This window comes from Lonchura striata, chromosome 3, assembly GCF_050655825.1.
Source record: "Lonchura striata isolate lonStrDom1 chromosome 3, ASM5065582v1, whole genome shotgun sequence".
NCBI classification, from domain to species: domain Eukaryota; kingdom Metazoa; phylum Chordata; class Aves; order Passeriformes; family Estrildidae; genus Lonchura; species Lonchura striata.
The window spans coordinates 86,540,258-86,567,040 of NC_140705.1; the positions used below are offsets into that span (position 1 = coordinate 86,540,258).

At 47.8% G+C, this 26,783-nt stretch overlaps 1 protein-coding gene across 5 annotated transcripts in view; it reads right to left on the minus strand.

Moving 5' to 3' along the window:
- Positions 1-26,339, minus strand: part of SLC24A3 (solute carrier family 24 member 3) — a 126,215-nt gene extending 99,876 nt beyond the window's left edge. For 4 of the 5 annotated variants that reach the window (XR_014953859.1, XR_014953858.1, XR_014953857.1 and 1 more), the window contains exons 1-2: positions 26,178-26,339; positions 8,159-8,296 (exon numbers count right to left, since the gene is read on the minus strand). Coding sequence is in view for 2 of the 5 variants with exons in the window: in XM_021543338.4 (XP_021399013.2) it covers positions 8,159-8,296; positions 26,178-26,304 (265 nt within the window). In the remaining 3 variants the exon portion in view is untranslated. The remainder of the gene's footprint in view (positions 1-8,158; positions 8,297-26,177) is intronic. The other variant, XM_085575618.1, reaches the window with a different exon arrangement.
- Positions 26,340-26,783: the final 444 nt, after the last annotated feature.

Here is a 26,783-nt window from a genome sequence, read left to right on the forward strand (position 1 = left end):
CACTACTTTCGGTCACTGGCAAAGGCACACAATGAGCTGGAGGGCAGCAGTTCCACTGCAAGAGAAGCTGCCAGAAAGCTCATGAAGCACTGGGGTAGCTGCCCCACAATCAGTACTTTTTTTTCCAAAGCACCAGCATAAGCCTTTTAAAATATATTTGACCCTATCCCGAAATTTTAGGGTATCTGACCATATCCTAAAATCCTGACATTCAGGATGGAAATGAAACCAAATTGGAAAACCACCCAGTATCTCTGGACAAGCATACACAGAGTGCTGAGCAGCTCTCATGCTGATGACCATGGGGCATCTGCCTGGTTTAAACACTCCAAGAAGCTGGCATCCTGTTCTGTTACCCTCCCCATCTGTCTGGAGCATGCCCTGCTGTCATGGACAGTTCTGGACTGGAGGGGTGATCCCTCTTTCTGTGTGGTTTCATCACACCCAGCACAGAAGACTTTGATCCCAATGGGAGAGCCCCTGAAGAGCCTTGGCTAAAGCGGGAGTTCTCCTTAAAGCTGTGTGTGCACTGTATATCCCCTCATAATGGCTTGTCCCTCCATATCCCCTCTTTGTACCTGTTTGGTTCATCCCAGCTTTCCCATCAGTACCTGTATGTCCATCAAACCCCAACCCATCCCCCTGTGTCCTCCCAGGTGATGTGTCCATCACCTGGTGACCCTTCCTCTTTGTCCAGATCCTTCTCCCAGGGTCACCAGGTAACTGGATCCTGGCTGGAACTCCTCCCCGACCCCCTCCTCAGTGGTCACTCTGAGGCCTTGCCCCCAGAGAGCCACTCCCATGCTCCCATGTCCTTCCCCGTTGGCTGTTCGGTTTTCCCCACCCCCCTGTATCTGGCTGCTCCGGGCCGGGAGACCCTCTCTCTTGCTCCGGATGCCTTTCGAGGTCAGATGTGGCCTGGGATCTCTCCAGGCCCTCATTAAACTTTGGAACTAGTCCTGAGGGAGAGTGCCTCTTTCCTTTGCTTGTGGGACCAGCTCATCTTTGGACTCACGTGGGAGCTTCTCCAAGCCCCCCAGGATCCAAGGAGAAGTTCCTTCCCTCTGCCCACCTCGCCCCACTGCCCAGCTGGCCAGGCTCCACAGGGGATCTGTTCCCATGGATTTGAGGGGGAGACGCAGCATTCTCCACCCCTCTGCCAGCACTAGACATCTTGGTATCTTTGGGAAAGAAAAATCAGTCACTTCTCAATTTTCTAACAGGAGCAGAAGAGAAATGAAAAATGAGCTGCACATATGCGCAACCAGTATCTAATCTGGGAATTCTTTTTAATGCAGTCCACAAAAGAAGGGCATTTTAATGAAATATTTTTATTTTACCCACTGCTGCACACTAAATCAAACTGCTTCAGCATTAATATATGAAACTATTATTCTGTGCATGCGTAAGTGAATTTACACGTGTCTGTATATAAAAACTATACCATTAAGCACTGCTTAAAATGCAGATTGCAGATGATAAAAACTCCATCCTAACTGTATCAAAACCTGACTTGGGGTGTTTTATTTGATTCTTGGTCATTTAAATCTCATGTAAATGCAATGAAGTCAATGAAGTCAGTAATAATTTACACTCATGGACTATCTGAACCTTTGATTTTTAACTACTAACTACTGGCAAGAACCAAGAAACAAGCAACAAAAATCCAGTTTGCAACATGGGGCCAGATGTTATTTTTTGTCCTTTGCAGTAATAGCTCAAAAATACCAATTTTAAAACAGAACTCTAAGAAAGGTTTATCCTGGATCTTAGAGCTACATCAGCTTTCAGCCCTGAAACTTAAGTTAATGCTTGAGGCCCCTGCTTACACATTCATGTTTGATCTGTGAAATACTATAGACACACCAACATTTAAAGCATGTGCTGATAACTACTTGCTCTGATTTCTTTAATTATCAAACTTACTCTCTTGTACCCTTCTAGCATCATAGAGAAACTTTAAAATAGCTTAAGAAAGACACTGTTTTTCACATGATCTGATCAGGAATCTCATACTCTGTCCCAACAAAAACAAGTCACACATTTTATATGGCCTGGGGTCAACAGGCACCGAGGCAAATTACTTCATTCCCAAATTTCTTGGTATTGCAAGTCTAAAATTTTTAACAACTAAAAATTTACAGCAGTACAGATCTTCCTGGGGAGAATGAGGACATTTTACAAAAATGCAGCAATATATTTTTAAATGCTAAGTGGACAATTTGCGTTTATCACACCAGGCAAATAATTCGGGTGTGAAAAAAAAAAGAAACTATTCTGTTATCTGGCCAGTCTAGAACATCTACATCTGGTACACAATAACTGCAATGTTATTGCAGCTGTGAGCAGCCATCTGCACCTCAACAATGACCCAAGGCAGCCAGAGCCACCAAACAAGGGGACCACACTGACTCTTCCCAGTTGTCAGCCCAAAACCTTCCACTGGTGCTTGCCAAAACCCTCCAGCTTTCCATGCTCAGCATGTGAAAAATCCAAGTGCATTTTCTTCCCAGAGAAAGGAGCAAGTCTGACTTGACAATTTTTTTTTTTTTTTTTTTTTTTGCTGCCTCCTTAGAAATTCAGGTCACAGGCCACAGGGAAGACTTCTCAGATTACCAGAGTGAAGCACAGAAGCAGCCTGGCATCCTCAAGTGTCAGAGAAGTAAAACCCAATTCAGGGAGATACAATGTGATTTTTATTCACATCTGAAGTCATGCTTAGTGGCTTAACACCTTTTAAATGCAAAAGTATTTAAAGATTTGGAAGCAAGGGTCTGCTTTCAGTATTTCAAGCCTTTCTGCTGCCTTTTCCACAACACACAATAACCAAAGGAGTAACCCAAGCTTGCTAAAAGGTCAAGGAAGCAAGCCTCATTCCTCCAGATACAAAGAAGAACAAACAAAAAAGTAACAGAGGAAAAATGCAAAATAAATCCAAAACCAAGAAAATTTCTGGGTGTTTTAAAATTATTCCAGTGGAGAAAACATAATCATAAAAAAGGACACAGGGCTTCCCCACTCCACCACTGGAGAGCTCCCATGCAGCGGGGCTGCACTTCTGACTGACTCTCAAATATCCTCCTCCTGTGCCTTTGGCAGCAGCAAGCATACAGGTTCTGTTCTTTTTTACCTACAAGGATTATTTCTTTCTTCCTTTCCCCTTGCCATTATTTCTCAAGACTATAAACATGATTCTTTGGTAGCAACAGGCAATTAACCTTTGGTGTTCCTCACTCCCCGTGCAGCGTGACATACTGCTCTTCCCCCAGAGCTCTGTGAGCCCTCCCTGCACAGCCAGCCCGTGGTAACACAGCATTTTCCACCAGAAACAACAATTAAAATGGGAACAGTCTCATCACAAGCATCAACAATCAAGCAAACAAGTCTGAGAGATCTACCCACACTACAGGTGCACATCCCAGCTGTGCTGCAGCACTGAAGGCTGGCCAAGGTTCTTTTCTGTCAGAACAAGCAGTTTAATTACAGCTGTTTGATACATGGGTAGATATGTATTCTTGAAAAATTGAAAGCAGATTTCTGGGGAAGGCAATTTGGAGCTCACCACCTCTCCAGTCTGCATACTGTAGGGACAAAGCTGGCTTTGGAATATGGAGGTTGCTTTCTCCTTCTTTGTTTCACTAATGCAATCACACTGAGGATGAGCTGGGTAATACCACTGCCACCTCTTGATTTTTAATATCACAAGCTTTGTGTTATTTTCCTCTCTGAAACTCTGGCTCTTAGAGTTGCATACATAACCACATGGGAACACTGGCAAAAATTTAGCAAAATGTACACCACTGGCCTCCTATGTATGTCCAGAGGGCCCTGTTTTACAAGGAACTGCATGGCTTTGGTGATCAATTCAGAGTTCTCAAGTAACTAGCCAAAAGCAGTTGTTCTGACCCTTTGGCATGATGTCCAGGTGCAGCCCTGCTGTAAAACCAGGTCCTGCCTCAGAGCAATCATGGTCAGCTACTTGCTCCCCTGCACAGCAGCACAACTCAGCCACACTTGGGCTGTGCCCCCTTGGATGGCTGAAAAATCCTAGAGAAAATACTTGTGACCACCTCTTATTGCTAAGAGATCCTACAATCCAGCAGTCCTGGTAAAAGGCCCAGTCCAGAAGGCGAACCCCAAGCTTCGATCAAGTCCAGAACGCAGCACAGAAAAGGAAAAATATCTGCCATGGTTTCTAACAAAGGAAGCCTCGGGCTCTGCAAGGAGAGCTCCAAAGCCCTCAGCTGCCTTGCACATTTCTCTCAGCCAGACGTGCAGCTGTTGGGATAAAGCCAAACCCAGTGTCTGGACACAACTCGGGCACCAGTGCTGGGCTCCCCGAGCTTCAGCTCCTTAGGGCCACATGTCAGCACCAAATCTTAGCCCCTGGTCCCCACCATGAGAACATCTCTCCTTCCTGGCTGCAGCAAGGGAGAACCCAGCTCCCTGCCAGCACAAGAACCCAGAAGAAATAAGCATGTGTTTGTTTCTGTTTCTGATGTTTTAACCCTAACGTTCTGGTTTTCTGACCCTTTAGGTCTGAAGTTGACAAACAGAAGCAAAGTGTGGAAACAGAAGTTCAAGGAAATTTCTGTCAAATTCACCAAATTTATAGCTCAGTGAGAGAAGAGCATCTTTCTTGCTATTCCTCAAGGATATTTTGTTACTAAACTTTCAGCAATTTATTTTTCTAACATTCCCTCAAGTGAAAGCAAGGTTTGGCAACTTGCAAGGCAGGAACAATTTTTAACTTTTCATTTTGCTAGCATAAAATTAATTTTGCTTGAGGGAAGGCAACTTTCAATTGGATTGAGGCTCAAAGAGGAAAAGGAAAAAAAAGTAAAACAAAACACAAAATCACTCTTCACAGAGGATGCTGTATTTGCTTGGCAAGAAGGCCCTTCTAAACTCTGCAGTTCTCTGGACTTCATTCTGAGCATGACAGCTCAGCAGAACTCACACCACATAAAGCCCACCATGTGCTTAAACAAAACAGAGGAAAGAGATCAGAATGCTCAGCTCCACTCGAGGGGATCTGGGTTTGTGGCCTTGGGTTTGTAGTTCAGTGGCAAAGGGACCCTGAAGACACAGCCACAAGTAGACAGCAAGGGTTACCAGCTCCACATCCAAGCACTACAGATTACACTACCGTGAGCTACCCACAGGAGAAATATTGATAAAGGAGAAAGTTGCTTTTGAAATAAGATGAGGAAATGTAAAAACTAATTGCACAAAAACTTCTTTGGCTGTTTAAATTGAGCAATTTATGCCTGAGGGTCTAAATGAATACACGAAGATCTTTTTGTTCCTGCAGCAAGCAAATATTTCCTGCTATTACTAATAATGACTTTAAAACAGCACACTTAAGCAGGGCTGTTACTTTATTTTCAGCCTTCCTGAGGTGGGAGTGGAAGCACTGAAGCAGGGGAGGAAGGAAGGCAATGACAGCTTGTCAGAGGAAGCATATGTCAGTCTGGTGAGGAGCTAACTAGGGCTGGCACCAGGACCTTGGCCACCCCCTCCAACCTGTATCTCCAGACATGTGACATCCCATCCTGACAAAGCCCCAGAGCCTGGCACCCTCTGGTAGCTAATAAATCATGTCTGAAATAAGAGCAAGCTCTGGAGCAAGCTCCAGTGCAATTTGAATTCTGAATCTGGTAGCACAGGGACCTGACCCAACATTAAACCAGCTTAATCCTTTTTCTTGGCTTCCAGTGGTTGAATAACATTTCTGAACAGAACTGGGTGAGTAAATGATACTTTGCCTGAACTGACACAAGTAATTCTCACTTTTTCCTCATCATCTTTTGCATGAGCTAAAACTGTCAAACTTGGCCCAGAAACACAAGTGTCTCATTTAAACAGTATCACTACTTCAGTGAATAAACTGTCCATTTTTTTTTGTCTATCTCTAGTTCCACACACCTTCATGTGGACACCACAAGGACAAGGGGATAGGTAGGAGATGCCAGAAGAGCATCTGCTGTCTGACAGCACACTGCCATGAGAAGCCACCAAGATCCAAGAGGGAAGGAACAGGCAGGGCTGAACACTCAGAGGACAGGCAGCAAGAGACAGAAGCTCCTTAGAAAAGATAGCAGGCTGCTCTGTGGTTCTGCTTCCACAGGCACTCAACACAACCACCATCAGCCACAGGACCAGGCCAGAGCCTATGATGGGCATTTCTCAGAAAAAGGTCAAAACAAACAAACAAAAAAATCCTAAAAATGGTCTTTAGGCTAGAATCAGTCCATTTCACCACTTTAATATTTCTACAGTTTTTGTTGCAAAGGGAGCAAAACCCCTACTATCTGGAGCAGTTCTGATGATGAAATGATACTAGATAGACCATTGGATAAACCATTAGGAAATGAAAGTAGCAGTTGGCAAATATCATGACAGGCAATCAAATGAGCCTGCAATCACCCAAGCAGCTAAAAAACACAGATCTTTCCTTTAGCACGCCAAGGTGTGTTTATTGCCAACATAGCACAGAAGCCAAGCACTGCAAAAAAACACAGCATATTTTAACAGGAGGCATTCCCCTTTCCTCCACCAGTAGATGAGGTAAAACCGCTTTCTTAGACAATCCACTCCTTCCAAGTGCAAGGTGTTTATACAGGCTCACTTGGGAAGTAAGAAGGAAAAAAAACCCTTTTCAGGCAGCCTTTCCCTCCTCACACCTGCTCAAGGGAAGAAGCACCTGAAGGTCAACACACATGGTGCTGTGGGGATGCTAGGGAGTTTTGAGCTCTGCTGATTCCCAGGTCACAGCGGGCCCTCAGGCTGCAGTTATACAGCACTCATGCATTATGCTCAGCAGCACCACAAAGTGCCCCAGTTTCCCTGAGCAGCCCTTGGAGAAGGCAAAGGCAGCCGTGCTTGGTGAAACCTCAACTGCTGTGCCAACATCTGGGGCTTGATACACCACCAGCACAGCCAAGAGAAGGACTGTTCTGCCCTGGGGCCGTGGGATCGAGCTTTCCATCAGCTCTGCCTGACAACCACAGTTCCTGCTGTCAGGGCTGTGCCAGGATTTCAGCCACCCTACTCCTGGCCACACTTTCAAACATGAAAGCACAGCTAACACCACTTCGCTCCCTTGTGCTGTAGCACCACAGGCAGCACCACCGTCCTTCACAAAACGTTGATATGCCCATGCCCTTCTGCCAGCTCTTTCACTCACTTGTTTGCTGAGCAGCAGAACTGACGCATCCTGCAGGTCATCCTCAGATAACAGAGCTCAACAGGTAACTTTTACAGACACTGCATTTTAGGAGTGTCCCACTCCCAAATGCTTCTGACTGCCACCTGGCCTAACATCAACACAGTACTTAACACTACTCAACAGCACTTAACACTACTTAATGTTATTTGCACTATGACAAATCCAAACAAAATCGACAAAACCAGAAGCAGGACCTTAACTCTGTTACTTTCACTTCCTTTCTGCAGTACTTTGCATCAGTTTCTACTATGGAATGTCACATCATGACAGTTTCAAGAAGAAACAGTAATTTCACATATCTAGGTATTTCTGCTTTCTCTCTCCTGAGAAAACATAGAGTACTCAGTAGTCATTGTTCTACTTTCTGAAAAAAAGGGGGACAAAAATCCACACATCACAAATAAAATCTTCCATGCTTCCTACAGGCCACTCTATTTGGTGAGGGCAGCAGGAACAGATGCAATAGTGAGACAGACAGTGCTGAGATACCGAGCACAGTGGGGGAAAATATTACTGTCAGTGCTGATGTGAGGCTGCAAGACTGGGTCTGCACTGTGGCAGAGTTATGCAAACAAGCAAAAATTGAGTAAGAAAAATTTTTGTACCAGTTTTTGCTGTCTAAAAAAGACCATAATCATCCATCTGTCTAGAAATGTTATTAAGGATTATGGCAAAGGAAAAATTATAGGCAGAAAAGTGCAGCCAGAACTGGATTTGTTAGAATTTCTCCTGGGGCACGTAACCTAAATTAGTCCTGAAGAACAGAGAAAAACCCTTCCCCTCTTCTCCCCAAAACTTGAGGAAATTATATCCAAGCTCTGATATGAAGAGCAGTGTTTATGGACTTAAAAATAAGTAAGTCTTGGAGTACAGATGTGAGGAAGCCATCTGCAGAACAGAGGAGCTAGAGGCAACTTTCATTCCTACCTGGTTCAGTGCAGTTTCTGATGTAGAGCTGCCCTCCATCCTCTGGAAAGTCAGTCACGTTCTTCTCATGTGCTTGCAGGAGCTGTCGCCCACTCCACTTGTCACCATTTCCCACAGAATAGCTCAGGGCATCGTAACCTGAAAGAAAAGAGTAGTAATACATTAGGAAAGGCAACTCCTGATTCTGCTCCTGAACATCTTGCAGCAGACACAACATTTGCATTTCAAAAACACCACACTCCTTGGGTTTAAAAGAGCAGTGTTTCTAAGCCCACTGGAATGGGATACTGCCAGCAGCTCCCCATCCCACGGGAGCTATGTGCATTCTTCCAGAGTTTCTGAAGGTCATCCTAGCAGAGCATCTCTGTTTTACCACCCTGCACCATCTGACTAAAGCCAGAGCACACCTCTGACTCATTTCCACACCTCCACGCTTCCAATAACAAGAAATATCCATGAGCATGAGGGGCAGTACTATGTCTCACTACCTTTGACTCAACCCCTGCTCTGCTTCCCCTTCAGCTTTTCCTTGGTGCTGGTAAGTGAAGCTCTGTTTTAGCAATGTCAACAAAGACAGCTGGCTGACTTCTACAATATTCCTGACACAAGGCTGGTCAGCCCTGGACATGCCATGTCTGCCTGATCAGCTGGACAAACATGCTCATGTGCCAGTTCCACACCTCCTATGCTGGTTCAAATTCAAGGGTGGAAGAAAAAACTCTTTTTTTTTTTTAAGCCAGAAGATATCCACACACCAAATCAGCCCTCTTGCAATGGAGATCTTGCAGCCCTCCAGTAACAAACAGCATCTAAGAGGCATTTCCTCCCATCTATTCATCCCCTTCCCAACAAGCAGGACATGGGCTCTCTCACAAGGACTTCTGAATTATTCCCAGTTTTGTCCACTACTTTGGAAACAGATCACAGGCAAAAAAGCAGTGGGATAGAGATTCAAATCTTGGGCCAATGTCACAGATGGTGATTAATGACAAAGGAAAAGGTTCTCTTCAGCTCCCAACCCTTGTGTTAGGTTCCCTGGCACAAAGTTAAGAGGGCTGCCCAATCTGAGACTTGTCTGCCTTGCCCAGATCATGCTCTGCTTAGGCCACTCCATGTCACGCTAGGAGGGAATGTTTGGGAAAGGGCTGCCTGGGAATCTGCATCCCAGGCCACCAGTAGTAACTGGGACCAATACTCTCAGAATACACACAGGAGTCATCTGGGTGCATGTTTGGGGAAAGAGCCAGAGCTGCACAGGCAGCCTGAAAGCACCCCTGTTTTCTAAGCAAAAAAAAAAAAAAAACATTTACCTTGGTAAGCCAGATGCCATCATTTGAAGCTTCAAGCACTTTGTTCTTTCAATGCTTTACAAACGTTAGAGAACGGAATTTGCTGTCAGTTTAGTCTGTAAGTGTCGGAGTCCAGAGCCAAGTGACCCTGACATGTAAGTACCAGTAAGATTAAGCTGATATAAGTGGGCTGCATTTCCAAGAAGAACCATAGGCTGTAATGCAGCATCAGGGATCTCCTCTAACAACAAACACTCTGATAGCCTGAGCAAAACAGTTTCAGTTCCAGACACAAGCTGCTTTCAAAGCAGAGGAACTCTTTTCCAAGCCAGCAAGGCTTCTCTGTGTCACTGCATGGAGCAATGGTATGAGGGATGGAGGACACAGGGACTGCCATGGCCCCAGACCTCTGGCAGAACCTCTGCCTCTCTTGGATGGCAAACTCTTCCAAGCGAGGGGTAAAGAAAAAGAATGTCATTTAAGGTGACTTTGGAAGGGAAAAAGCTTATTTTGGCAATAGCAGTGTTTATAAAGGCTACATCCAGCATTGACAAAAATCAGAGTAAATAGCGGTGGACCTGGTCCATGGCCGAGCTCAATGCAGTGACTGACACCAGGAAAAGCCCTCCTCTGGAGCCTCCAGGTCTGAGCAGGGCCAGCTGTCCCACAGCACAATTTGAAGCCCACCATCCTGCCTAGGGCATCTCCATTCGAAAACACATTTCACTCAACAGAGCAATAGAAAATAGAAGTTAGAGATGAATCTTTTTCAAAGCTTTGGCTTTCCAAGGATTTTCCTGTGAAAACAGGGACACGTGGAGATTTTAACCTTGCTAACAAGGACATTCAGTGACACATAAGAGGATCCCTGTGGTTTCCCCATGTGCTGGTACCAGTCTCCTTGTAGTGTGGTGGAGGCTGCTCAAGGCCTGCCCTGCTTTAGGTGCTGGCACAAGACACAAGCACCAGGGATACCACCTCAGCCACAGAATTCCACAGCAGGGCTGCCAGGCTACCACCACTATGGCCAAACTCTTCTTCCCAAGGAAAAGCAGGAAAACTTATAAAAAAGAAAGCTAATAGTTTTCTTTCTCAACTGTAGTTATTCAGAATTGGATGGTTTTTAATGGAGACCACAACAAAGAGTTTTTTTCATTTTCTCAGCAGAGGTAAAGACTGCTAAACATCCTGCCTCACAGCTACAATGCCATTTTGGGCAAGCGAGATGGCACACTTTTCTTATTAATGTTCTAGATGCTAGCTTTATACTAAAGTATCACTGTGACATCCTCTAAAGCTCTGATACAATGAAGAGTTTTTCCAAAGTTCTGTACCACAGTGTATTACAAAGTGAGAGAATTATTTTTTTCAGGCACTGAACATTGCAGCAAGTTATTTTCCACAACTACAATTCCATTACACACTCGGAAGCCAGGCTCTGGAGAGCTTTACTTGCACCTCCTCCTGGAGATATTCCAATGGACAATAAGCACGAGTCATTTTTCCCTGTCTTTGTGCCTGCTCTGCATTTCATAACAGAACTAAGACAATGCAGATGGTGCATTTTGAGTAGCTGCATCTCTTTCCATAAGACAGGGAGTACACAAGTGCGTACTTGCTGGGAGTTCCTGTCCCTGCTAGGCTGGGGTGGCAGCCTGCTGGGCACAGCCTCTCCAGCAACACTGCTCACCTGTTCCACTTATGAGCATGGAAATGAGGTGGAGTGTTAAAAATAACTGATCAGACAGCTCAGAACTCCTGGAAAGGTTCTGTGTGTGTGATCCTGATTCCCACATGGGAGCTCAGGAGCTCCTTACACTATTCCAGATGGCTCTGGCTGGAGTTTACAACTTTCAGTGCTGCAGAAATACAGCCAAACTCATCCTGGCTGCACTTCCCAGCACAAAGAACACCACCTTACAATGACAAACAACATCCCCATGTTCCCCCATTGCACTCTGATCTCACAGGTGCTTTTATTTTCAGCAGCAAGCAAGGCACAGGAACCCCAACAAGATGGAACAGCAGCAAGACCTCAGAGCAGACACTCAGCTCCTACAGGGTACAAAGCAGGCTGGTGTAGAGGTGAGGGTCCCACGGGACAGGGAGGCCTTTGCACAGCTGGTACAAGCAGTCAAACAAGACAAGAGCACCCAAATCAAGAGCTGGAAGAGGAGAAGAAACTTATCCACTGCAGTGGAGTGTTCGGCTCAACAATGCTGAGATGAAGAAAGGCAACAAAGATGGAAGGTGTTCATGAGCAGCCAGCTGGAGCATGGAGGAGCTGATGGGCCAGGGGCTGGAGCAGGGAAGACCTGACAGGCAGGGCCTTTCTCTGGCAAAAAGCACTGCTGCCCAAGAGAGCTGGCAGGTATCTACAGCTCTCACTGACAATAAACTCCTTTCAATGCAAACTGCGGGCGAGAGCCAAAAACAGCACAGTTTTTCTGAAATATGCTTGCCCTTCCTCCTCTCTCATCTGTCCCTTTTATCTATTGTTTTCATGGTGGCAGCTTTGGGTTTTGGAGAGTTGGTTTCACAACCAGCTGAATTATCTCTGTCTCCCTGAAACGTTCCTGCAGTTAATACAACAGGGAAATATTTCGGAGGAAGAAAAAAGCTGGAAGAAGCACAAGCTTCTGCATAAGCCACCTCTCTGCACAGGTGGAAAGAAGTAGTGTGGTGGCCTCAGGACAGAACAGATGAACCCTGATGGAAGACCACCATGCAGCTGAATGAGCTGCGACCCTGCTCCACAGCTGCCCTCCCATGGCTGTATCCTGGTGGCTGCTGGCCCCAGACCCTCAGGGACATGTCCAGTCAGCCCCTGCACCATCAGACCCACTGCAGATAGCCATCACAGGATCTGAGCTTGTAATTGCATAAACACATCATAAATGCACTAGCCCTTTGCCTAGGCTGATTTGGGAGATGCTTTTCTTCCAAAATAATCAGCAGCAAGGACCATAAATATAGTATCATCAGGGAAAAAAAAAATCCAAACAACAAAGCCTCAGAAATCCCACACCTGGCTTTGACAAGCAGCCTGCTCCTTACACCTGATTTCAAAGCTGTATTTCCATGCATCCTGACCTACATGGAAAGGTGCAGAAGGGCAGGGAAAGCACACTGCTGATAATACCTGTACCACACAAGTGAGGCATGGAGGCCAGAGCCAAGCTGCAGGTAGTACCCAAGCAGGGCAGAGTTCCTGCACCAACAGCCCCTCACCACACACCCTCCCACATGTTTTCTATGTGACCACCAGCAGAAAAAATCCCACAGCCCTCACAAAACCCCAGGCACACCTACAGCTCCCACATGCCTCCAAGGAGGCTCCCAGCCCCCTCCTAAGAAGCACAGAGCCCGCTGAGGGTCCCACAAAGCTTCTGCCCCTCCCAGCCCGGCACTGTTCTCAACAAAGCCCAGCTGAAGTAGGGAGGGCAGAGCACACTCCGAAGGTCCAACAACAGCTCCACAGTTCTCATGGCAACAGCAAAATGTGACTTTTGGTTTATTTTAACTCTGAAAAGCTGCCCAACCTCTGGAAGTGAAATTTCCACGTGCATGCTGCTGAGGCCTGCCTCTGCTCCACCCTGAGAGCAAAGAAACTTCAAGGACAGGCAGCACTCAGCAGAAATGCACTCATTGCTCATCAAGCTCCAGGTGAAGTCCCTGCACCACTTCAAACAGCGAAGCCCAGGGGATGGAAAAGTATCCCCACAAAAGATGAACACACTCCCCAAAAACTCCTTGGTTCCTACATCCCGAAGAATGCCAGATTAAGCTTAGTTAAGTGAAGATAAAATTCTGTCTTGTGTTCCCTACTGTGTTGTGCCAAAAATTGTTACTGGATATGTGATTATTCCAAGCTTCCATGATTGTTCATTACCAGCTTGTGTAGAAACTTATGTTTTCTTCAGTATTCATATCAGCTTGACCATTAAATTGACCATTCCATTCTTTTTGATCTATGCCTAAGTGCAAAAGGAACAGTTCTGCACCTGGTAAAAAAATACCACTTTTTATTTCTCCCTATCACAGCCTTGAGTGACTCAGCTCCTCTCTAAAGCAAGCAGGGTTTTGCTTCTCCTGACAATGTTTTCATGCTTCTATAAATCCCCCAGTTTTACCACGGACATACCTCTGCGACCCTGCCCAAATTCAGATCATTCTCAAGGCAACAGCTTCCCACTGGTCCGTACAACAGTACTAAGTACTGTGAGCCCTGATTCTCTGCTCTGGTTTCTCAGGGATATCTCACTCCCTGCTGCCAACTCTTAACTCATTAGCATTTCACCTGGCATGAGTGGAAAGTCTGGGCACTGTTGACACCATCTCTCTGCTTTGCAGCCATGGACTGCCCAGCATGATTTCCAGAGCTCGCTGGCACAGCACATCTCCCCTGACAGAGCTGCTGCCTTCTGTCCCAAGCATGGGACAGTCTCCTAATACCAGCCAGAAAACTGCTTTTGCCTCCTCCTCTTATGGCTGTCATAGAGGAAACCTGCAGGAGTAGATGAAGCAGCATCCTTCACATTACCCTGCTGCAGGCACCAGTGTTTCCCCCCTCCCCAAATAAACAGAAAGAAAATTTTCAGAGGCAGAAAAGGGAGATGGAGAACAAATTCCCCTTTCCAACACATCCATGAGGCAGCTCCTCTCCCTGCCCAAACTCTGTCCTATGCATCTTGCCCTCATCCCTTCTCCCTGTGAGGGATGACAGGGAATCCTAAAGCACATCCAGACCCCCTGCTCTCTCCCTTTCCCACATTTCACTAGAAAACCCTGCTCACAGAAGGCAGGAGTCACAGCAGTAAGGCTGTACTACAGGTGGCTGCACATCTGGGTCATCCCTATCAAAACCATCCATCATGATTTCCCTTCTTCACAGTAGACAGCGACGAAAAAAAAAGAGCAGCAATTAATTAATCTCCGGCTGACTTTCCATCACTAACAGAGCTACTTTTTATACCATTCCAAGATCTTGTGGCTGCTTGAACCTGGCAATCATGACCTTACAAGGCTGGAAAAGCAGTACTTGAGAGCCTAGCTGTTACCAGACAGACCCGTGTTTCTTGGAAGGATTGGGTAACGTATTTACACAAAGAGCTAACTCTCTGGAGAAGGCATTTATCTTTTTAAAAGCAGTGAGAAAACGAACTGTATTTCAAGCCCCTGTGACAGGGGCAAATACCTGGGGCTTGACCGGGGGGGGTTTGTGCTTGGGAGCTGAACAGTCACTGCTCCTTCCCCCACATTTATGTATTTCTCTCCTAATTTTAGCTGACACAGTGGGAGGAAAGACGGTTTTGGGTCAGATGAAATGTTTTATTGGAATAAAATATTTCATTTTGGTTTGCTCTCTTTTACACTTCCAGGTAGATAGAATTCCGCATAATTAAATTTAGTCTGAAAATACCATAAAAATGTGCTGGGAAAAGAAACATAGCAGCTCTTCCACCAAAAAGAAACAAAAAAAAAAAAAAAAAAAAAAAAAACACAACAAAAAAACAGGGGAAACCATTACTTTATCCCAGTTAAATTGAAAAGTGACACTCTTGTAGCTTTGCCTGAACAATTTCTGTCGGTGTCCAAGGCCAGGCTGGACACGGTTTAGTGGAAGGAGCACTAAAAAAAAGCCACCCTGTAGGGAACGCTGGGCTTCATCCTTCCCAACACCACCCCTCCCAGGAAAGAAAGGAAAGGAAACAAAGACTATTATAAGCCCTGGCTGCCACCCTGGTATCTCTGATAGGTGAAACATCACAAAAGAGATTTTTTTTTTTCATGTTTTTCTCCACAAAAGATGATGAAAATACTGGATCTTGTGTAAAAGTAAACAAGCATAAGGGATAAAAAGACTATTTGTCCTGTCCTTTTGCCTTACATCTCCTTTCCCCTTGTGTTTCCCTGCAACACCACCACATGAATCTTGTAATTTGTATTTGTTTAATTGCTGTTATTTACTGCTTCCACAGTGCTGGAAAGGCACTTGGGGAATGGAGACAAGTCTCAGCCCCAGACAAGACACTGACTCTGGTATTTAACCCCACTGTTCAGTACCAAGTCTGGGTTTGCTGCCTAAAAGCACTTCTAACATGAGCTGACACTTGGGAAAATTCATGGACAGCCAGCCCTCATCAGGCAGTAGAGAGCTGCAGTAGACAGAGTGAAAGGACAGGAATAAAATATAGTGGGAGAGGAGTGTAGAGGAGCTGGGAATTGTGAAACAAGCAGCTGGGGACAGAGGTGTGAACCCAGGCCAGGCAGAGGGAGTGCTGGTAATTCCCCTTTTCCTGCATCTGCTCAGAAAACCCCTAAGATGACTCTTGTCAGTACTAAGAAGATGCTGAAGGGCAGCTGTTGGCCTGTAACTGATCCTGTGCCTTCCTCCCCATGAAGCTGAGTTCCTGACAACAATGCAACTTGGTTCCCAGGAATTAACATGGGAGACAAAGGTGCTCCAGAAGTTGCAAGGTGCCTGTGGTCCTGTTCCCTGCCACTGGCTAGCAAATGGATGTGGTCTGGAGCTGCCACAAATCAGCCACATGCAAATGGGCTCTGAGAGCAGGAGAGAGCACCCACCAAGTGTCTTTGTGGAAAGCCTGGTTCCACACCCCTATGTTATCACAAACAGTGCCCTCCAGTGCACAGGGATTCCTGCCCTACTTCAGACCAATCTGTGTGTCCCCAAGCCAAGCTGAAAATTATCTTAGTGACAGAGAGTGTTTTCCCTCAGGCATCCAGTTCATTAAACATTGAAAGAGCTATTACTTTTCGGGGATGCCAGTACACCAGCTGTGTCCATTATTTATAACATAATGTATTCATTATGCATTTCTTCCCATGCTCCTATCTGCTGATCTCATAACAGGCCCTTATACACAATTTTAAGCAATTAATCCTACCTTAATTACAGATATACATATATTTATAAGCCTCAGAACATCTCTTATATTTATTAGGAGTAAGCAAACATATCTAGAAATAAATCTGGTACTCAGGGAAGAGAGGTTCATGACCAAGTGGCCTGAGAATCACAGAACTGGAGCCAGGCACACTGCAGTTAAAATTGCCAGCTTGGGCTGTCTGGAAAGAGTATCTTGTTCTGCCACAGATCCCTCCACGACATCACGACGTCCATTTCCCTGCTGACGGATGTGGCTGTGAAGCCCAGGATCAGCGAGCACGTGGGTGCCAGCCCCAGTGCTGGCCGAGCTCACAGGGCAGGAAGGTCCTGCTCACCCCACTCTGCTTTGTGCCTCCAGGTCCTTTTTCCCAGTCCCACAGGAGGGAATCAGTCCTGGGATCCCTCCAGCAAGGGGCAGCTGCTCAGCCTTGTGCCCCTCTGTTACAGACCCTGAATTATAACAAAACTCCCGTCCTCTGTCCCATACCCAAACCAAGACAATGGTGAGTGAAAAAAAAATTTTAAAAGGGGAGAGGGAGAGGAAGAGGGAGAGGAAGAGGGAGAGGGAGAGGGAGAGGGAGAGGGAGAGGGAGAGGGAGAGGGAGAGGGAGAGGGAGAGGGAGAGGGAGAGGGAGAGGGAGAGGGAGAGGGAGAGGGAGAGGGAGAGGGAGAGGACTATGTGGACACTTCCAGGAAGCTCCTCATAAATCACCATACTATCCCTGGCTTCAGCAAATTTTGCACTGGTCCTTATCAGGGTGGCCCAGGAGCACAATGCTGCTAAAGCATTTCAAGGGAGATCTGTGCTAAGGCTTGGCTGAAGCTTGTAGAGGCTCCTTAGCAGATCCCTGAAATGCCCCTAATAGCAAAAAATGTGGATGCAATCTCTGTCCGAACTGGTACCTACACTCTTACTTCTTCCACCTGGGGAATGTTCCCTACCCACTGGAAAAGACAGGTACAAAGGCAGCAGGTACCAGTCCTGAGCAGCACAGTAGCCCCCCTGCCCTCCTCTGAGAAATGAAGCCAACCTGGAATGCTATAAAGTGTTTTAAGGAAATAAATAATACTATAGAGGGGAAAAAAAAAAAACAAACTTTTGTTTTTAACCAGAGGTCCTGGAACAAAAGGATGGTGCTCCACATCATACCAGAATCAAGTGTTTGAGGCTGTCCTTTCTTTATAAGGCTTTAAGACAGGCAGACTCTCCCTCTTTATTCTTTACTCACCCTGAAATGAGACACTGCAGACCCAGGTTTAATTCACTGCTCTACTATTAGCCCGTGAGGTTGGACCTTGGACAAGTTGTTCTGTCCAGATTCTCAGCTGGTGTCAGTGCCACCACAGCCAATTTAAACAATTTGAGATGCCAGCCCCAGAGCCCTGGGTCCTCTGCCTCCGTCTCCCAAGCAGCTCTGCCATCTGCACGCAGCCCCACGCCTGAGGGGCACTCGAGGGACACCAAGTGTGGGGAAGAGAACTCATGCTTCCTTGGACAGTACATGGTTTTCATCAAATTAAACAAAAAGCCTGGTTTGGTTTTTGGAGATTTTTTTTTAATACCCTTCTGATCAAAGCTTTAAAAATATTGCTGTGCTCTGGTGAGGCCCCACCTGGAATTCAGCTCTGGGGGCACCAACACCAGAAGGATGGATGGACCTGTGCGAGCAAGTCCAGAGGAGGCCACAAAGATGCTCAGAGGGCTGGAGCCCTTCTGCTATGGAGAAAGGCACCCCTGCAACCTTCCTTTGGATCATTTCTTCATTCAAGAGGCTTTAACATTACTCAGTTACTTTCTTCTTAAAAAGCCTGATTTTCTGCCTTCTCTGATTTAGTGCAAGAACATGAAACTCAATTTGTTTTGTCAACAGCCAGCAGCAAAGTTAACTAACTTCTGGGTGTTTTTAAGTGCTGCCTACCTCTCCTGCCATGCCACTGCTGTCCCAGTTGGAGCACAGAGCCAGCAGCACCTCGCTGTGAGCACATCTGATGAAACCTGCTGAACAAGCTGTGTATGGCAGCCACTGGCTGGGACCAGTTTCCCCTGAAGTGAATTGCTGCACTGTCTCAGCACAGGCAACACTCATTTACAAGAGTTTCTTTCTGCCCCATCCTCTCACCAATATACAAATCAACTACAATGTAGAGGTGCACTGAGAATTGGAGGGTAAGTCTTCTTAGAGGAAAAAGGAATATCCATGTAAGGCTCATTTCTCCTCCTGCTTTTTTTACAGGATATTCTGGCCATCTTAGAAAGAAAAAAAAAACCGGTTGAGTCTATCTATGAATAAGAATTATTTTAATAGCAGACCCTTCCGTTGTTTGTAGCTCAGTTAGCATGTTTTTAGCTTGCATATCAAAAAGATTCTTTTCCTTGACTTCAGCAAGCTCCTTCCCAATCAAACCATTTAAACTGTTTGCAGTTCTCATTGGATATGTGATGCCTGCTACTGTGCACTGCAATCCCTCAGCCATCAAGCAGACAGGCACACTTCCCAGGGCTAATCCACAGGGACAGGGCAGAACACTTGGGGAACAGAGCTCCACCTGGATACCTGCTGCTCCCAAGCCTGGAGACTCCCACAAATTCTCTCGTGCCTCAGTTTCCCTCCCTCACAGTCTGCGGACACACTTGCTTACCCCATTTTCCCCAGCAGGATCAGGGGCTGAGGAATGGCCAGAGTGAGGAAGGGCTGGGGTAACCACTTGAACTGGACCCCAGCACTTCACACAGTGCAAGTCAAGCCCTGATCCCTGGCAGGACTGTCTGTGGACACAAACCCAGCCCTGAACTGAAGCTCTGCGCACACAATCAGAGGAGCAGCGAGGTCAGGCCAGGTTGTGCATTCTTGCCACTTTACATGGCTGCTTGGCTAGCAGCTCGGCACAGGAATGTCCCAGAACAACCAAAACCATGTCTCCAAACCCCATCTGACGCTTCTTTGTGCCCAAGAGGGTTTTTCCTCTACTAAAAGACAGTATTTCCCCTTCCCAACACACACTCACGTCCACTGACACAGGATCCGTGCCCTGGCCTTGCAGAGCTGAGCAAGAGGACAATGTGGGGCACAAGATACAGCTGGAGACACACCCTGCTCTCCTCTCTTCCAGGCCATTCCCAGGTCCCAGCCAGGACCTGGGGACCATCTGCTTCCCACAGGCAAGGCTTATAGGCAGACAACATTCCATGTTAGCCAAAAGAGACCATAAAAGGCAAATAAAGTCCCAGCAAGTACTGTCTCACACAGCTTTCTCCCTGGACACTACATCTGGACTCCTCTTCAATGCCTCCCTTCTTCCAGAAGAACAAGGCCAAGGACCTTTCCTTGGAGTCCTTAGTACAATGCTCCTAGTCCCAAGAATACAAAAAAAACCCAACCCCACCCCACAAAAACAAAACATCAAACCTAAAAAAACAAAACAAAACAAAACAAAAACCCACAAACAAACAAACTAAAAAGAAAGACAGCAAGAAAAACCCAGCTTATACATCTCCAGTTCACCTCAAACCTCAGTCTTTAGTCCAGACTGGAGTCCAGCCCTTTCTGCTGGATGCAATATCCTGTCCCACTCTCTTCCCTTCTTTTCCGTCGAACAGTCAAGCACACTGAGAAATCCTGTTATTTCCAGAGTCTTCTCAGCCTGCTTCTAAAGAAAAGCTTAGCATCTAGAGATTATATCCACTTTATTTTTAAATCTGAGCATTAAACTGAAATCTAGCCGTGCAACAGTACAGACACAGGGACTGCACCTATTTCCTGTCTCACACAGTACAGCTGGTCATCTGATTTAGCTGTCTCCTGGCCAAAGTGATGGAGGCTCAACACCCTCCCAAATTCCTGGGCACAGCAGGCTCATCCCATGGCCATCTCGCTGTCCCGGAAGCTCCACTGCTATGGATCCCAAGCTGACAAAATTTGGCCTCTGTCTCACCTGAACATTCCTCTGCTGACTCCTGTGGAGATCTGACCTTCTGAGGGAGGTGATGCAAGAAAAAGGAACGTGAACCTTGCCATGAGACAAGACAGAGGGAACTGACCCCAGGGGATCTCCAGCTCACTGCAAACTCCCCATCCAGATGCCCTTGGCATTAAGTAACAAGGACAGGCTGCTCAGGGCTGCAGGAGTCTGACAATTCAGCAAGGATCCCACAGGGAGGAGAGATAGAACACCTGCATCCCTGTAGGGTCAGCCAAGAACCCATTCATAAGCTGCAAATTACACACACTTACCACTTTGTTTCCACCAAAGGCTTTCCCTTTGATGCTGTGAGTAATGTGGAGCAGCCACAAGGCTCCACTCACTGTGCAGCCCTACTCTCCTGAGAGCATGTCTACAGGAAGGGATGATTACCATGGAAGGACCTCAAACACACTGCCCACACCTGGGCATGGCTGACTGCTCCTGCCCAGAAAGCCACAGCAGCGGAAAAAAAATAGGATGAGGTTACCACTGGCTTTTGGCATTGGTCTGACTTGGCTCCTGCTTTTAAAACTTAGAGCAGAACAAAGCTTTTCAACATCCCCAGTGCTCTCCAAAGCCCCAAACCTAAAGACTGCTCTAGAGAAGAGCAAGGAAGGCAAGGCTAGAAAAAGAGTAAAAACTTTAAGCTCTCTAAATTTGTTTTTAAAAATGCACTGCTGTAGCTCAACTGCCTGGCTGTGGGCTGTGAGAGGCAGTTGGGAGAGAGAGCACAGGACATTACAGCTCCCACCACCAAGCTGCTGCACTGGATCCTAAGGTGCATCCCTCAGACCCTGCACTCCTATGAACCTCATGTGGTTTTCATTCCAAAACACAAAATTCTGAAGTTTTCAGGCTCAGGTTTCATTAAACCTGGCTGTTTTCTTCAGCTTTTATTATTAGGGAAGGCTTTATGAAAACTAAATTTTCTACGCTCATCAAGAGGAAATCCAGAAGGGGTAACTTAAACTACTCCAAAGGAACAGAAACCAGAAAAAACCTAATGATCCTCCTAGCTTCTAGAGAGGTGTCATCAATTTAAAGAACAGAGACAAAACAGAGTAAAGTACCCTGAGACAGGCTAACACCTAGAAGCAGGTCATGTCCAGGGTGAGGGGAGTTTTCCAACTGCAAGGCTGGATGCTGATCTCCTAAATTACCCTGTCCAGTATCAGCACAGACTTTTTTTAATGTCTGTATCCTCCCAAGAGGATGCAGGCACAAATACCTGCCACATGAATCTATGACAGGTTCAGCAGAGTCTTTTGAGCATCTCTGACCAGAAACAGACAATGTGACCAGCCTGCCTTTTATGGACTAATTATGGACTATTGTAGATTAGAAGCAGGAAGGAAGTACTAGGAAAGGGCTGGGACAGAACCAACCAAGCATGCCCACCTCTTCATGAGCTCTGCTGTTCTGACCACAGCCACCAACCAAGGGCTCTCTATTCAACCATGGCCTGTTAATGCCCCTCACCAAGTCATCTCAGTGTGCTGATTTGGCAATAAACCTACTTTATTTATCCTGGGCTAGTTTTCTGCTGGGTTAGCCTGCTGGAAAGGCTCAGCTAAGGGCCACCACCATGCCAGAGCCCAGGCACGAAGCACCAATGAGGGCAGGAGTGGCCAAAAGGCATGGACAAGGTAGAACTGAGCCTGCACAGCTCCATCAGCACAGGCAGGTGTGCAGCACAAGCCTACCTCACCTTGACAGGCACCAAAGAAACATCAGTCCTTCTGCAACTCACCCTCTCCCAGCCTAGCACTTCTCTGCTGTTGAGCAGCTGGGGCAGCCAGCAGCCCTCTGCCCTCATGCCCTGCTGGAGCCAGAGCTCCGGAGCATCCTGTATGTCGAGCATCCCGCCCACATCATCATCCCGAGCACCACGACCCTGTCATCCCAGGTGCTGTGCCAGTCCACCTCAGGCACCCAACCTTGGCAAGCCAGCCAGCCTGGCATGTGGCCCGGTATTCCCACAACACTTCAATGAAGTGGACTGCACACAGACCCTGAGATATGGGAGTTCTGAAGGCAGTTCAGCCACAGCCAGGTGTGCAAGCCCTGCTCTGCTGGCACCTGAAGCTGATGGTGCCAGCCAAGCATCTGATCAGGTCCCCTCACCCCTGCAAGCAGCACTGCATGTCCCATCCCTGCCACTCTCCAAGTTGCTTGACACAAGGGTTCAGTCTCAGTCAGCTGTGGGTGCAGGACCTTGAACAAGTACTAAATAAATGAACAAGTAATTTACTGCAAGGCCAAACACGCCCCCTGCCAAAGAGGTCACATACCACGCTCTGGCCTGATGCTTCTCCGAGTTTGTGAGTGTAAATTCCCATATCCAGGGGTCCAATGATTACAGCAATACATCTGGGCTAGGATTACTCACACTGAAGCTAGGATTACACTCTGCGGAAGAAGTGAGGAAAACAACTGCTTTTGTGCTTTCATTGCATGACCTCTAAAGCTCAGTTTGGGTTTCTTGGTTCACACAAATCAAAACACTCAAATCAGGGAGTTTTCACTTTAACTCCCAGCTAGAGAACCAGGATCTGTCCCACCAAGGTCCTTCTGTGTTATTTTCGCAGTAAGGAGATGTGTAAGGAAAACCCCTTTGAGGCAAGGCCTGTAACAAAGTGGTCAGAAGCAAACAGCCTACGTGGTTCATTCCAGCCTTGAGAGCTCCTCCAACCAGCACAGGGGTGGAAGGCAGACATGCCTGAGATCTTTGCTCCCCATCTTTCATCACACCACCCAGGATTGCTCAGAGGCTTTCTAAGAGTGTGTTTTCATGACATGGATGCTTTCAACACACCACAGCCCACAAGGACCAGGCAAATACCAGTCCTGTGAAAACAGCCTGAGCTTTGCTTTTAGGGTAAGTCTCAGAGCCAGTCAAAATGCATCTGGCAAGCCCTGCTCCACCATTCTGAATACTTCACTCCCATCAAGTTAAAACAAGACTTGAAAGAAACCCGAATCTTCCACACTTAAATCACGCAGGCAACTCCAAGTGCTTGGATGTGCCCATCCCCATGAGTAAGGGCTGCACAATCAGACCCAGCTTTTCCCTGCCATCCTGCCAAAGACACAGACACAAAGAAGAGAAAAATCCCACTGACTGATGACCCTGCTATTTCTGCTGTCCATGACAACAAACTGGTAACAGGCCTGACTCAGAAGCCTGCCTTGAAAAACCTGAATCATTACAATTTAGAAGAGAGTCTCATATAATGAAGTTCCACTCCTCCCTCTCTTTAGAATAGAGAATTTGAGTCAGACTGATGGGGGGATAAAGAAGGGGGGAAAAAAAATAAACCAAACTTTACACTTTGTTCAACCCTTTCCGTGCGGGTGGCAGTCGGGTAGCCGAAGGTTGGCAGCTGGATCTGGGGTCTGCAGGGCTGTGTTTGGTCTCAGTTACACCTCTCAGTTACCAGTGTGACCTCCTCAATGCCAGAGCATAACCAAACTTACACTGCCAGCAAGCGAAGAAAGGAGCACCCCAGCTGTATGATCACTGCCCAGACAAACAGCATGAACTTGGATTTCTTCTTAGCACCATATCTATTTCCAAAAGCTTGACCCTTGTGGAATACAGAGATCATTGGAATGAGCCTCACAGAACACTATAGTATTTTAACTCTTTGTTATTACACATAATTTAGCATCAGGAGATCTCAAACTCACTTGACAAAGTAGCCTTATTTTTGAGACTCAGCCAAACGAGACATGGAGAGACTTGATTAAGGCCCTCATAAAAGCAGGGGGATCTACCAGAGCAGAAACCCAGAGCTCATGCCCTGTCCCCTAGAGTTGCATGCTCCAGATGGTTTATCAATTAAACTGCTGTGGTACCTGCCTCTCCAGAAGGGCTCTTGCCTGTTTCCTGCAGAGACGTGCCAGTACACACACCTCACAAGGAGGCTCTGGCACCCAACACCCTCTGCACACACATACAGGTCTGCAGTGATCCGAAAAGTCTGGCTCCTCCAGATGCAGGCCATGGCTGAAAGAGTGCCTGAGGGGAAGGGGACTGATGAATAAGAACTGCAGCACTCAAGCATGCATCATGCAAAGAGGTGATTCTAGTCTAGGTTTCTGAGCTGGATCACGCCTCGACACCAAGGCTCTCCAGGAGCAGCAGTCATTGCAGCACCCCAGGGAAGCCTGTGACACGCTGCCACTGGTCCCTCTGGCATCAAGGATGTTGGGAGCTGCATATGCCACGTGCACTCCAAACAGCTCACAGTGAAAACCACCCCAGAGCCTCCTGCCAGGGCAGTGCAGAGAGAGATGCCAGTCGACACAAAAGCACCACCGTCTAGACAAAAGTTTATGTTGTCGATCCTAAACACTGTTTTTATGTAGGAAAAATACTGAAACAGAAATACACCTTTCCAGCTCCTGAGAACAACACAAATGCTAGAGAGCATCAGGCCGTGTCCAAGGCTTCCCTGAGAGCCTGCTCACTTTGGGCCTGTGCAATGCCAGCAGATGCAGTGGATGCCACAGAAAATTTCCCCTGTGACATTATTCTCCTCCCTGTTGCTCCTGTCTCTGTGCAGAAAATGCCATCCCTCACCTCTCAGATTAACTCTGAGCAAACTCTGATCACAACATGAGACAGGCTCCCAAACTGAAGTAAAGCAGCCAGAGTCCTGACACAACACTGCTGCACCAGCTGGGTAACACTTTGGCAGCTCAGGTAGAGTACAAATGCACCTGTGGCACCAGCCTTTACAGCAGATGAAGCTCTTTCTGCATAGGCAGGGACCCCAAAACATAAGGTGGAAAGGAAAACTGCATTTAAGAGAGAGGAGTGCACTCTGTGCACTTTTTAAATAAGTGTGAAAATCACCCTAGCCACATCATCTATGAATATTCTGTGTGGTAAAGGCAGCAGCATGCAGCCAGTCTGCTCAGCTGGACACAGATCATCTTCCCAATGACAGGAATGGGGAAGAGAGCACTGGTCTGGCCCCAGCACCACAGCCCTTCTCACCGGCAGCCTTTGAAGTTTAGGTAAAGGAAGGATGGATACCGGTGTCACACATCTGCATCTTCTGTGCTGGCAGACTTGAATATACCTCAGTACATACATAAAGTCCTGTTTACTTACAACGATGTTCATGTTTTTCCTGGCTTTATTTCTTGGAAGCAATCCACATTTGCAAGAAAAAGCATAAGTTTTAGAAGACATGTGTAAAAAAAAAAAAAAAAAAAAAAAGACAATTCGATTAAATTGAGGGCATAAAAGCCCCGAATCTTAAAAACACATCCCAACATAGTTATACTCCACAAGAAACACTGCGTTCAAGCCGTAGCTGGTGTTTGTACTCTTCTCTGAACATAAGAGCATTCCTTACACCATGCTGGACACCGTGAAACCCTTCAGACACGTCTGTTTATTTAAAAAGCAAATTCGAGTCACGGAGACGTACGCTCTTCTTTTCTTAAAGGCAAATAAGCCTTGCCTAAATTCTGCTTACATTCACGGCTCCGCAAAGCAACGACGCAAATCGCTTCCGACCGCCCCCCGCGCAGCTGAAGCGCGGCGGGCAGGGGACCCCCGGGCGGAGGGCACCATCGCAGCGCCGCGGCTCCGCAGAAGGGCTCCGGGCACGCCGGGACCCCCGCGGGGGACGGGCCCCCTCCGCCCCAACGCACGCCGAGCTCCGCCAAGTTTCGCGCCGCTCCCGCGGCCGCCTCCGGCGCGCAACGCCCCGGCTCGGGAGGGCCCCGGCGCGGAACCCGCGAGGGAGCCCCGGCCGCCGCAGCCCCCGCGGCGCCGCCCTTCGCAGCCGGGCTCCGCCGGCCCGGCCGCTGCCCCCCGCCGCGGCCCCGCACTCACCGCCGCGCCCGGCCGCGCAGCTGGCCAGCAGCAGGGCCAGCGCGCACAGCGCGCACAGCGCGCAGCGCTGCCCTCGCAGCAGCCGCCCCTGCCGCCGCCGCTCCGCCGCCGTGCCTGGGGCGCCCATCGCGGCTGCTCCGCTCCGCTCCGACCGCTCCCCCCGCCGCGCCGAGCCCCCCCGGGCGCCGCAGCGCCGCCTCCGCCCGCCCACCGCGGCCGGCACGGGGCGGGGGCCGCAAGGCGACGGCGGGGTTGGCGGGGTTTGGCGCTTCCTCGGCCGGCGCACGGAGCGTGCACGACGCCGGCAGAGTGCCCGCTGCCAGATGTCTGCAGGTCCCTGGGCGGGGAGGGGGCTGGCTGGGCATCGTCTTCGCTGGGCGTCGTTCCATCGCACCCATCACGTCTCCCGCCTGGGGCGCTCGGGACCTCTCGGCATCATCGCCTGGGCTACGGCTTGTACCGCCTAGGCAGCGTTGGACACCAGAAAAGCCCCAGCACACCACTGACCCCTCACCAGTGATCCCGGGGACGGCGGGAGGCAGCCCTCGCTGCCACCCCTGTGCCTTTCAGACAACCAGGAGGTTTCTCATTGTGGGTGGCTGGGGA